Genomic DNA, 13588 nt, shown 5'->3' with positions numbered 1-13588 from the left:
AATTTGATAAATTACGTTTAATTGGTTCTACGGTTGATCAACATGGAGATATAGAAAGCGTTAAAGGAGAAACTGATGTTAAAATTATGGAAGATATTAAGAATTCAGCATCTCCTGACCAATGACTGAAAGATTTAAATAAGCGTAATTTGTTTGATGTTGTACAATCTATTAAACCAGCTTTTAATGAATATTCCTGGGGTAGACATAATGATTGAAATATGTTATATTTTAATCAATTTTTTTGTTGATTATAACTTAATCAGAAATCTTTTTCATCATATTCATATTTTTCATTAGATGGAAAAAGTGTCAGAGAAATTTAGACTCTTTTCCGTTTGTGCCACCGAGCTTAGCGGGTGCTTGTTACTGGCATTCCCAGACCCAGTTGTCATTTTTTTACATGATGATATTTTTCACAATGGCACGTGCTTTGTTACTGGGGGCGCATAACATACTTGGTGGGGGGGGGGGCGCACGGAAAAGATCCGAAGATTGTAATTTGTTCTTTTTGTTGATTGAAAGAATTGATGAATCAAACTCCCTTGGAGATCTGCAAAGCAGTTTCAATGATCTACGCAGTAGCTTCTATTGTCTGCGAAGCAATTTCACAGGTAATATAATCATTCCAAGCGTAAAAAGACTGAAAAAAATACCATTAAAAACAAATAGTCTACCATGTGCATATGTAAAAACTGTGTTTCATAAGTAAATTAAATAACATTTCACACCATTATCGTTAATACCAGATCTTTAATGTTTTGAATCATTTAGAATGTGTTATTGTTTAAGTTGTAGTAGTGATCGTTTTAATAGTAGTTGTAATATTAGAAATGATGATCTGCAAACAGTCTCAATCTGTGATAGATCCAGTAGCTCTGTTTATTAACAAAATTGCAAATACGAGGATCTTCGAACCAGCTTCACTGCTAGTAGTATTAATTTTATATCTTTCCCAATTGATTTTTGAATGTAAAATGTCAGGACCTTTTCAATATGGTAGGACTTAACTATTAAAAATCTAATTATAAATAACTTATAATATGATAAATTACGTTTGATTAATCCTGCTTGTGATAATATGGAGTCATTGAAAGTGTTAAAGGAGAAGCTGATGTTGAGATTATGGAAGATATAAAAAAATTAGCATCTCCTAACCAACTACCGAAATATATAATGAAGCGTAAGATGCTTGATGTAATTGTAATTTGTTTGTAATTTGTTTGTGTTGATTGAAAAATTTGATGAACCAAACTCCTTTGGAGATCTGCAAAGCAGTTTCACTGATCTATGAAGTCATTTTGGTAATCTGCGAATGAATTTCACAGATAATTAAATCACACCAAGCGTAAGTATAAACTTAAAACATTACCATTGAAATCAATTTATCTACCCTGTTCATATGTAAAAACTGTGTTTAATGGGTATATCAAATCAGAGTTCATATCATTGTCTTTAAAACCAGGTATAGTTTTTCAATGATTATCAATTGTAATAAAGTTCATTATATCACTTATCTTATCAGCTGTGCATTTACCTGTTGATTAGTTTTTTTTCTCAGATCCTATTAATGTTGCTATTGAATTATCAACATCAAAGTCAATTTCTATTTTTAATATCTATAAAAAAATGTCAATTTCACCAGTGTAATACCTATTGAAATTAAAAGTTGACGATTTATTTGCAAAGCCATCGCTTATTTGCGTCAACAATAAAAAGCATGTTTTTAGGTGAGTTGAAAATTTCGAAAATGCGCACTTTCAAGCAAAAATTCATTAATCACCTTAGATGCAGCATGTATTGGATGGATTATCTTAACCAAATGGTATGCGTGATATTTTGTTTTGTTCAATGGAGTAATATGCTAAGTGATTTTTTTGTTTTTGTTTCAACGTTATAAAAAATACCGTTAAACTATGATTTCAAGGTATTTTTGTTGTTGATACCTAAATTGCATCAAAATACAATCCATTCCCTTTTGCCCCCCCCCCCAGCTTAGTGGAATTTCATCGTTTATGCTCCCCAAGCGCATGTGCTATTTTTGACATAGTGACGTGCTACATAACAACATATAATTTGTCACTGGGGGCGGGCGTAAAAAACACTGGGGGCCAAAACAGAATAGATCTCAAAACTGAACATTTTTTTCGTATTCTCTCTTTTTTTTACCTCTGCATCAACTATATAGACATTAATTCAGTACATAGTAAATGAAAACGTAAAACATGACATGTATGTTTCACGATTGAAACGGAAAAAATTCCATGCTGTTTTTATCATCGGGAGAAAAGGAAACGTCCCAAAGAGCCCAAAAGATGTGAAAAAACGGGTCTTTCCCATTATAGCCCCCCCCATGAAATTATAGCCCCCCATTATCGTATAATTACCATATGATTAGGGGGCTATAGGTTATCTGACCACTAAACTGGGGGGGGGGGGCTATAATGGGAAAGACCCGAAGAAACTATACCGAAGGCGACAAGATAGTAACAGGTGAATCTTTTCCGTTTTCGTCCCCCAGGTACGCTCTGCACCACCCCAAGTTACACAGCACGTATCATTGCATAGTAAACCATTATGTAAAAATAAGAGGGTCTTTCCCATTATATTATAGCCCCCCCCCCCCCCCCCGCTTAGTGGTCAGATAACCTATAGCCCCCCCCCCCCCAATCATGGTAATTATATCATTATGGGGGGGGGGGGGGGGCTATAATGGGAAAGACCCAAATACGGCACGTGTATCTGGGGGGGGGGTACCCCTAATAAGGCGCCCCTAAAATGGGCGGCACCAGCGGAAAAGATCCTAAGAGGAATGGTCGAAATAAAATGCTGAGGGGTATAGGTTATTTTTGGTAGGAACAACCAGATTTCACAAACAAATCAAACATTACAAATTTCCAGTGCTAACTTTGCTTAGCAGAAATTCACAGTTTTGCAATTCGATAAACTTCACAACAAAGACAGAAGGGTAAAATGAAGAGAATGAAAGATAATATAATTGGGGAGAAATTAAGTCAACGTATTTTTTAACTCAAATAAATCGATCCAATGTCGTATCATTGATAACAGTTGAAAAGAAAGATGGGCAATTTACATCAGTAAACAAAAACAAACATTTTGTCGATTACCGGAAACCAGGAAATGGGCGAGCGCCGAGCGCCCACGGGCAACCAAGGCGGAGCAGGTTGTTTCCTTAAAGGTTTAATTCCAACTAGACGCTACTTTGCTGTTATTCAGTTAACCTAATCATGCGTACCTAAACTTTGATTAAAAAGGACGTTTGCCTGCCTCTTAATAGAATGTATATTTATTATGCACCTCACCCCCCCCCCCCCCCGTTACAGAGCATGTGTTATTACACAGAATATCATTATGTAAAAGTATGAAGTACTTGGGGGGGGATGGGGGTGGTATGATATGGGGGGGGGGGGGGGGGGTATAATATGAAACATTCATCATGATCATCCAAATTCCGGGTCTTTCCCGTTATAGCCCCCCCCCCCCCCCCCCAGCTTATTGGTCAGATAACCTATAGCCCCCCCCCAATCATGGTAAATATACCATAATGGGGGCTATATTTTCATTGGGGGGGGGGGCTATAATGGGAAAGACCCCAAATTCCAAATTCTGAATATCCCAAACTCATGTCCAGACAATCTCCAGCTCATAATCAGGCATCCCACACGTATGTCCAAGTTTTAGACAGCAAAATTTGGATCGTTTTCATTTGTGCCACCCCCCCCCCCCCCAGCGTAGTCGGTGCATATTATTTGCGCCCCCTCCCCCAGACGCACACGCCATATTTTTACATAATGATTTACTCTGTAATGGCACGTGTTGTGTATCTAGGGGGTTCATAACATTTTGGAGAGGGGGGAGACACAAACGGAAAAGATCCCAAAATTTCTTCCAGACCATTTATAAAAAAGGTCGTCGGGATTTACCCCCCCCCCCCGACAACCAGTTTACGGGACATAACGCTGGGACCTGGACTCGGGATAGAACTAGAAGTGATTTAGGGTCTTTTCCATTATAGCCCCCCATAAAATTATAGCCCCCCTTATGGTATAATTACCATTATGGGGGGGGGGCTATAATGGGAGACCCGTGATTTACCTACCGTCGTAGTCCACACAGTCCCAATAAGTCACCCCAAAAACACACACTTTCCAGAGTCCGGCATTAACTTGGGTCCGAGTGTTGGAATTGCCGTCGATGTAGTACCAGGGGTCCCACCAACACCCGAACAGGATAAAGAGAAGGACCATGTTGGACAGAAACAGACCCACCAACAGTAAAATAGGAGACACACACATTTTGTTGTTCTATTGGTGATCACTGCTGTTGTCTCCGGTTAATTTTTCATAATTTTAGTTTGCCTTACAGATACTGAAGATATCGTCATTCATTTATCGGATCTATTCTGTCCCCCCCCCCCCCAGTGTTTTTTATGACCCCCAGTTACAGATTCAATGTTGTTATATAGCACGTTACTATGTAAGAAAATAGCACGTGCGCTTGGGGGTCATAAAAAATTTATGCTCGCTAAGCTGGGGGGGGACAGAATAGGTCCCATTTATAACTTCGAGTTTTGGATTTTTCCTATTATAGCCCCTTCCCCAAATGGAGATTATAGTTCACATATATGGTATATTTTCCATGATTGGTTCGGGTGGGGGGGGGGGGGGGGGGCTTCACGGTATATGGGGGTTTGCTGAGGTTTTGGTAAAGGGCTATAACAGAAAGACCCCGAGATTTAAGCTTTTCGGGGATCTTTTCCGTTTGTGCCCCCCCAGTACGTTATGCTCCCCCCAGTTACAGAGCACGTGCCATTACATAGTAAATTACTATGTAAAAATATTGCACGTGCGTCTGGGGGTTGCAAATAATATGCGCCCACTAAGCTGGGGGGGGGGGGCACAAACGGAAAAGATCCCTTTTCGGATTAAGCTTAATCGATTTAAGAAACAGATGCTATACTCCACTATTTCCCAGTACAATGGCCCTATCCCCTCCCAAAAGGTACGGTCCCTCACAGAGTGGTGCGTCAGATGGTTACCCCACATTAACATTCCATTGCCCGTTGCCTTGATGAAATTGAATAATCTAGATCACAAGTTTCAAGCACAGGTTATTTTTGTTTTGTAATAATGGGGGAGGGGAATAAGGGGAGGGGGTTTCGGGGTTTACTTCATTGCTTAAACCCAATTGTGGTAAATGACTATTAACTATGAAGTTAAAAGGGATCCCCCCAGTCCGTTATGCGCCCCCCAGTTACAGAGCACGTGCCATTACATAAAAAATCATTATGTAAAAATATGGCAAGCGCGTCTGGGGCTGCAAATAATATGCGATCACTAAGCTGGGGGCACAAACAGAACAGATCCGTTAAAAGTAAACTTATGATATTTTGCAGAACAGAACAGAATAATGAGAACTACATTTTTCGTGGTTGTCAAATATTTTTGGTGGTTTTTTTGCAGAGTGCTAAATTGCGCACGTGTGCTATTGACATACCGATAATTAGAGACCTATTCTCGATAGCTGTTTGATGAATAGGACTTAATCTGTTTCGGCCCCAAGGCACAAAAGGAAACTATCCGAAATTAGCACGCGTGTGATAGTCCCCTCTCATTAAATCTTTCCCGTGATAGTCCCCACCCCAAGAAAATTCAATTTTTAGCCATCGGAATGCATCGAAAAATAAAACAGCAGTTTGCACTCACAGAAATATAGAATCACCTCGAAAAAATTGAACTAGCCGCAGAAAGTCTGACCATCTAAGCGAAAGCTGCTTAATTGTCCACAAAAACTTAAAACCAAGAGAAAATATTTAGCAATTTTTTTTTCGTTGATGCCCACCGATCTTCTTATATTGTGTCGGTGCTATAATGTTAATGGTTTCAAAATTTTCTTCTTTTCTCTAGTGTACTTTATGGGGGTCTTTGAGAATAAAAACACTTGTTTCTGCTCCTTACAATTTCTTCTCTATAAGACAGTCTCTTCACAATTTGTCGTGGGATTTTTTTTAAAAAAAGTTATTTCCCCACTTTTTAAGTTTGTTAAACCACCAAGAAGAGATCAGTTTGCACAGTTTGTTCCCTGTCAGTCCCTTCAGTTCCCGATGTGCTCAAAGTTACCCACGTCGTAGTTGAGATGCTGCCCTTAAAACATGGACAGTACTTAGGTCAAAAATTGCCCAGTTGTGTTTTGGGTTACATTTTTCTCTTAATGCTAGATGATGATAATGGCTGACAAGTGGATCCGCTTGACACCCGTGGTACGGCAATAATACATACCAGATCCTCAACTTTAAATTAGTTCTTGTACCCGATACTTGTTCCGACCCCCCTTGAGGGGGGGGGGGGAGGAACTATATACTCAAATGGGTTTTTTTTGTTTAGACAATTTTGACCGATCGATATATTCATCGTACAGAGTTGATACCACTCACAACTCTGTACGATGAATATAAGCCCATCCAAATGATACATTAAAAGCCCATCCAGCGTAGTATACTGAATTGAAAAGATTGTTTTGAATTTAGTATTTTACAGGGAGTTCTTGGGGTTTGAGTTTTTGTGAATAATAGACGGATTTCCGTTGTTTTTATTCACATTTTTCGGAATTTTGCCTTAAAATTTCGACAATTTTGTTAAAAATTACAAAAAAATGTTAACAAAAGTACCGTTGATTTTATTTTTAGAAACAAAAAAGAATTGCTGACTATTTTGATTTAATTTTTCTGCCTAAAATTTTGGCTAAATTTTTCAAAATTCAGCCTCTTTCAGCAAAAATTGCCCGAAATAAGCTTTTTAGTCAACTTTGATTAAATTTGCCGAAAGTACACACTCCAAAAAACAACAAACACAATCTTTGTAGACTACAAAGGGAGCTAATTTTACTTCTACTTCCAATGAAATTAGTCTGAAACCAAAACTTTGCCGTTTTCTGCTAACTTTACTCTATGATTATCAAAAACGCTGCATTTATTTTTGCTCTTTTAACTAACAAATTATCTAGATCTAACGCCTTCGCAGCATTTGAGTGTTCTAAAAGGACGAGGACGAGCAGCAAAAGTGTGCTGATTTTGGTCCAATCTTGGACTGTTACAATTGAAAAAATAATCTGGATTGTAATCAGTCGGTCTTTTTTTTTAAAAAGTAGGAGCTTTTTTATGTTAATTAAAGAACAGAACAATTCACATTAAAGCTCACTGTTGATAGGCGCCAATAAGCTTCTTAAACAATTTCAATTTAATACATCTATTTCTTTAACTCGAATGATTATGATCTTTATAACTTTCAAAAGTGTTTGCTTTTTAAAAAAAACAATGGCGTATTGAACTTCGCCACTATTTTTCTTTTAATTTGGTCAACTTGTAAATTAGTGTAAGAAAAGAAAGAATGCTCCATCGTCCCGTTTTGTTCTTTTGAATTTTAATCTTTTTGGTTGTTCTGAGCGTTAAGTTATGGTTTTCTGGCTTTCATACTACTAGATTTCAATTTTTTTTTTGTTTTAAGGTAATGGCCCGTTTCTCATGATTTTTTTCCTCGTTTTGTCACATTATCACACTATTGACAGCTCATATATCACATTATTGGCGTTAAAAATAGGGAAAAATTGAACAATTAAAAGTCCTGAAAGGCACAGATTACGTTTTTAACGGCTTCGACAACCCTTTCTCGAAGAAAATTTAATTGAGTTTTTCCAGTCGTCTTTAACTGTGGTTTTTAATGTGTCTTTTTGTCGTATGAAACTAACAGGATATTGATAGGTCTCATTGACTTTTCATGAGGGAATAAATGAGCCTTTATTCGAGTTTGAGTAGATAGCTGATGGATTTCATGACTTTGAAAACAATTGTTTTCAAAAATAAAAAAACTCTTTTTAACGCTGTTTAACTTCGCATTTTTGTTCTTTTTTGTCTGTTTGTTACTTAGTTTCGTTGATTACAGGTCAAATATGACCTTATTGTGAGGGAGGTTGCAAATGTACAAAATCTAATGTGTTTTTAAGAACTCGTTTTGAATTCCTGTCTTCGTTACAATTTTTTTAAAAATTTAATCCAAATTTTTTTTCTTTGCTTTTCTTTTTCTTCTATGTCTAATTGTTTCCGAGCCTTCATATAGAGTCGTCCCATATGTTTTCTAGAGAAGTATAAGTTTTTTTGTTTAGTTTCAGTTTTACCTGATTCTTTTTTGAGCTTGTTAGTCAGTTTTTTTTTAAAATGGACATAAAGCTTTGGATGTACTAAAAGTTTGTTGTTATTGTTGTTTGGTTTTGCCGTTCGTCTTGAATTGCTTTCTTAATAACGACTGATCTCATCAATCTAATGCGGCATTTCGTTTTTACTCCAATGAAGTATTTACGTTGGAGGCAATCTTAGTTCGTACACTTTTTTTTGAAAAGTACTTGAATTTTTGGGTTTTCTATCTGTTCTTGTATAGGCAATGAGTTTTCGCAATCGTCTTTAACTGTCGTTTTTAATGTGTCTTTTTGGTCGTATGAAGTTACCTGGATAATGACAGGTCTCATTGACATTTCATGAAGGAATAAATGAACCTTTATTCGAGTTTGAGTAGATAGCTGATGGCCTTCAGGACAATAAAAAACTCTTTTTAACGCTGTTTAACTTCGCATTTTTGTTCTTTTTTGTCTTTTTGTTACTTAGTCTTGTTGATTACTGGTCATATATGACATTATTGCGAGGGAAGGTGCAAGTGTACAAAATGGAATGGGTTTATAGGAATTCGTTATGAACCTCCTGTCTTCGTAACGGGTTTTTCGCACAAAAATAAACTAATTTTTGATTTTCGTCTATGTTTAACGTCTTTTTTGTAGATCTTAGACAAATTGTGAATAATTACAGGTCTCAAAGGCTACCTTTGGACAAATAGATGAACTTTTTTAATTATTTCATTGTGTATCTCACGGCTTCCATGACTTTGAAAATAATTGTTTTAAAAAAAAACGAAAGTGTTAACTTATTTGCCTTTTTTTTCATTTTTCCTCTGCTTTTTACCTATTCCCATTAAAGAGAAGGCCTATACCAAATTTTTAGCGTTTGAGAAGGCTCATTTGAGTATATTATGAGGGGCCAAATATGGCCTTTCGGCTTGGACAATGTTTTCTTGAAAGTTTTAAATGAATTTTTTGCCTCTATTTGTTGTTTTTTTCTAAACGGACAAAAAATTGATTAATGACAGGTCTTAATGCCCTTCTATAGAGACGTTTGTGAGCATAAACGTGTTGGACATTTTCAATTGCCATCTAATGATTTTCCTTTCTTTGAAATTATTTGTGTTTAAAAATTTAAGCTAAGTTTTTTTCTTTGCTGTTCTTTTTCTTCAATGTCTTATTGTTACTGAGCCTTCTTATAGAGTCGTCCCATATGTTTTCTAGTGAATTATAAATTATTTTGTTTAGTTTTATCCGATGCTATTTTGAGCTTGTTAGTGAGTTTCATTTAAAATGGACATAAAGCTTTAGATGTAATTAACGTTTGTTATTTTTGTTTGGTTTTGTTGTGCTTCTTGACTTGCTTTCTTAATAATGACTAATCTCATCAATCTAATGCGGCATTTTTTTAATGAGTTATTTATGTTGGAGGCGATCTTTGTTCATACAGATTTTTTTGAAAAATGCTTGAATTTTTGGGGTTTTCTATCTCTTCTTGTATATGCAATGAGTTTTTGCAATCGTCTTTAACTGTCGTTCTTAATGTGTCTTCGTTTGTCGTATGAAGTTACCTGGATAATGACAGGTCCTGTTGACATTTCATGAAGGAATAAATGAACCTTTATTCAAGTTTGAGTAGATAGCTGATGGCTTTCATGACTTTGAAAACAAATGTTTTCAAATATAAAAAAAACTCTTTTTAACGCTGTTTAATTTCGCCTTTTTGTTTTTCTTTGTCTGTTTGTTACTTAGTCTTGTTAAATACAGGTCACATATGAAATTATTATGAGGGAAGGTGCAAGTGTACAAAATCGAATGTGTTTTTAGGAATTCGCTATGAAATTCCTGTCTTCGTAACGGGTTTTTCGCCCAAAAAGTAAGCTAATTTTTGATTTTCGTCAAATTTTAACGTCCTTTTTGTAGAACTGAGACAACTTGTGAATAATTACAGGTCCCAAAGGCTACTTTTGGACGAATAGATGAACATTTTTAATTATTTCATTGCGTAGCTAACGGCTTCCATGACTTTGAAAATAATTGCTTTCGAAAAAAATAAAGTGTTAAATTATGTTGCTTTTTTTCATTTTTAGTCATTTTTTTTTACCAATTCTCATTAAAGAGAAGGCCTGTACCACATTTTTAGCGTTCGAGAAAGGCTCATTTGAACATTTTTTGAGGGGCCAAATATGGCCTTTCTTTCGGCTTCGACAATGTCTTCGTTAAAGTTTTAAATGAATTTTTTGTCTCTATTTGTTGTTTTGTTTCTAACAGCAAAAAAAATTGATTATTGACAGGTCTTAATGCCCTTCTATAGAGACGCTTGTGAACATAAACATATTGGACGTTTTCATTTGCCATCTAATGGTTTTCCTTTCTTTGAAATTATTTGTTTTTAAAAATATAAACCACTGTTTTTCTTTGCTGTTCTTTTTCTTCAATGTCTAATTGTTACAGAGCCTTCTTATAGAGTCCTCCCAATTGTTTTCTAGTGAGGTATAAGTTATTTTGTTTAGTTTCAGTTTTATCCGACGCTACTTTGAGCTTGTTAGTAAGTTTCATTTGAAGTGGACATAAAGCTTTAGATGTAATTAATGTTTGTTGTTATTGTTGTTTGGTTTTGTTGTTCGTCTAGACTTGCTTTCTTAATAAAGAATGATCTCATTATTCTAATGCGGCATTTTTGTTACTCCAATGAGTTATTTACGTCGGCGGCGATCTTTGTTCATACACATTTTTTTGAAAAATGCTTGAATTTTTGGGGTTGTCTATCTGTTCCTCATTTGATAGACATTTATGCCAGAAATTTGGATGGGCGGGGTCGGATTTTTGTGTGCAACAGCACATTACTGAGCCTACTTGTTCAACTTCAAATCCAGTTCACTCGCTTTGACGTCTTAGTTCTCCTGAAATATAGTTCGGCACGCGAATTAGAAACTTCAATCATTTTCTCAACTCCGCCATGAGAATTAATAGTTCTTTTTTGTGTTTGCAATTGTCTTTGTGCAATATTCAATCTTTTTCATCTGGCAACTCGAACTCAGTATTACCATCTATCGAACGCTTACGTAGTCCACAAAAGCCAGACTAAATTTTGCTCAAAACTCTTTTTTCTATCATTAGAAATGGATTAAAGTAATCAATTAGAATGATATACTAAGTCAGCACGAAGTCAGCACGAGTATCAAGAACACGATGGAAAAAACATAAATCACTCTACTCATTTTATTTAAAATTTCTCTCGATATTTTAATTTAACACCCTCATTTGATTTCAAGTTGCTAATCAAACCATTCTAACAGGTAATTTTAGAGGGATCAGCAACACAGTCAACGTCGCCCCCCCCAAGAGAAGGCTCGTAACGCTCAAAAAGTAAATTTTGCTAAAATTTAATTAACAAGGTGATTTTTGTGGCAAAAATGAAACGCTATATTCAGTGTGACGAAAAAGCGACATCTATATCTGAGAGAAAGGACTCAAAATTGTCAAATTTTTAACAGAATAAAATCATGGAGCCATTGGCTATATTTCTATACTTCAGTGTTGGACAGTAAGGGCGACGGCGTCTATCAAAATTCACAATAAGCGTTTCCAATTTGGGAGTCACGGCGACGGCGTCTACAGAATTCACGAAAAGGAATTTTATTAGGGAGTTACGGCGACGGCGTTTATCAGATTTCAAAATAAAAATTTTGATAGATACGATTTACAAACGAGAAAACACAACAGACTTGAAGAGTAAAATTAAGGAGTCCGTTAATGTTTTATACTACTTTGCTCGATTGTGGAGCATCTTCCAAGAATAATTTGGGACATGGGGAGGAACCGATAGTAAGTCTTGTCTCCATAGAATTTATGTTTTGTTTTAGTTCATCAGCACAGACTAAAAGTCTGCTTATTTATTGCAATCTACGTGGTCTCCATTATTATATAATCTCGCTTTATGTTCATCTAAAATTCAATTGTTTGCTGATTATTTGTTATTGCCAATCCTAATGTTTTCTCCGTTCTTTAATGTTTCTTTCTTTTTCCCTCAGCCTTTTAAATCTCGTTTTTTTAATTTCCTTGCGCTCTTGAACTTAAAATGAGAACTTGAAATGAGTCCCCTCGTGTTGGATGAAACTGCTTAAACAATGACTATTTAAGTTGCATATTGAGAAGCTGATGGAACTCTTTGTTACATCTTGGATCATCTTCACGATATATGGAATGCTATCAAACTGCAAATGCGGACACTCAATCAGCAGCACTCATTCTGATTTGAGTAGATAGCTGATGGCTTTATTGACTTTGTCTACTTGTTACATAGTCGCTTTAATTACGGGTCTTATATGAAAATTTTGTGAGGGATGTTGCAAATTTGCGAAATCTAATGTTTTCTTGAGAATTTGTTATGAATTTCCGGGTTTCGGCACGGGTTTTTTGCACAAAAAGAAAATTAATTTTTAATTTTGGTCTATGTTTAACGTCTTTCTTGTAGAGCTAAGACAAATTCTGAATAATCACAGGTCTTCAGCGCTACCTTTGGACGAATAGACAAAACTATTTAATTTTTTTTCATTGTGTAGCTAACGGCTTTCATGACTTTGAAAACAACTGTTTTCGAAAAAAATTTGAGTGTTAAATTATGTCGTTTTTTTTTCATTTTTGGTCAATTTTTTATCAATTCTCATTAATGAGAAGGCCTGTACCACATTTTTAGCATTCAAGAAAGGCTAATTTGAACATATTTTGAGGGACCAAATATGGCCTTTCGGCTTGGACAGTGTTTTCTTGAAAGTTTTAAAAGAATTTTTTGCCTCTATTTGTTGTTTTTTTTCTAACCGCATAGAGAGTTGATTGATGACAGGTCTTAATGCCCTACTATAGAGACGTTTGTGGGCATAAATATATTGGACGTTTTCAATTGCCATCTAAAGGTTTTCCTTTCTTTGAAATTATTTGTTTTTAAAAATTTAATCCACTTTTTTTCTTTGCTCTTCTTTTTCTTCAATGTCTAATTGTTACAGAGCCTTCTTATAGAGTGGCCCCTTATGTTTTCTAGTAAGTTTTGTTTAGTTTCAGTTTTATCCGGCGCTATTTTGAGCTTGTCAGTAATTTTTTTCAAATGGACATAATGTTTGGTTGTAATTATTATTTGTGGTTATATTTGTTTGGTTTTGTTGTTCATCTTGACTTGCTTTCTTAATATTGACTGATCTCACAATCTAAGGCGGTTTTTTAATACTCCAATGAGTTTTTTACGTGAGAGGCGATATTTGTTCATACTCATTTTTTTTGAAAAACACTTGAATTTTTCGGGTTTATTATCTGTTCCCGATTTGAGAGACATTTATGTCAGAAATTTGGATGGGCGGGGTCGGAATTTTGTGTGCAAAAGCACATTACTGAGCCTACTTGCTCAAATTTA

General features: G+C 35.6%; 2 protein-coding genes across 5 annotated transcripts in view; both read right to left on the bottom strand.

Annotated features, from left to right (window-relative positions):
* Positions 1-5517, bottom strand: part of LOC142335507 (uncharacterized) — a 62199-nt gene extending 56682 nt beyond the window's left edge. Inside the window, exons 1-2 of one of the 4 annotated variants that reach the window (XM_075384039.1) lie at positions 5442-5517; positions 4121-4389 (exon numbers count right to left, since the gene is read on the bottom strand). In XM_075384039.1, coding sequence (XP_075240154.1) covers positions 4121-4316 — 196 coding nt within the window. In that variant the 5' untranslated portion in view covers positions 4317-4389; positions 5442-5517. The other 3 variants (XM_075384037.1, XM_075384038.1, XM_075384040.1) reach the window with 3 other exon arrangements.
* A 594-nt stretch (positions 5518-6111) lies between these two features.
* LOC142335506 (uncharacterized) overlaps positions 6112-13588 on the bottom strand; it is a 65131-nt gene continuing 57654 nt past the window's right edge. The window contains exon 7 of the mRNA XM_075384034.1: positions 6112-6164. Within this exon, the coding sequence (XP_075240149.1) occupies positions 6137-6164 (28 nt within the window). The 3' untranslated portion in view covers positions 6112-6136. The remainder of the gene's footprint in view (positions 6165-13588) is intronic.

This window comes from Convolutriloba macropyga, chromosome 2 (assembly GCF_964194025.1).
Source record: "Convolutriloba macropyga chromosome 2, txConMacr16.3, whole genome shotgun sequence".
NCBI lineage: Eukaryota > Metazoa > Xenacoelomorpha > Acoela > Convolutidae > Convolutriloba > Convolutriloba macropyga.
This window is presented reverse-complemented; position numbering and strand designations above follow the sequence as displayed.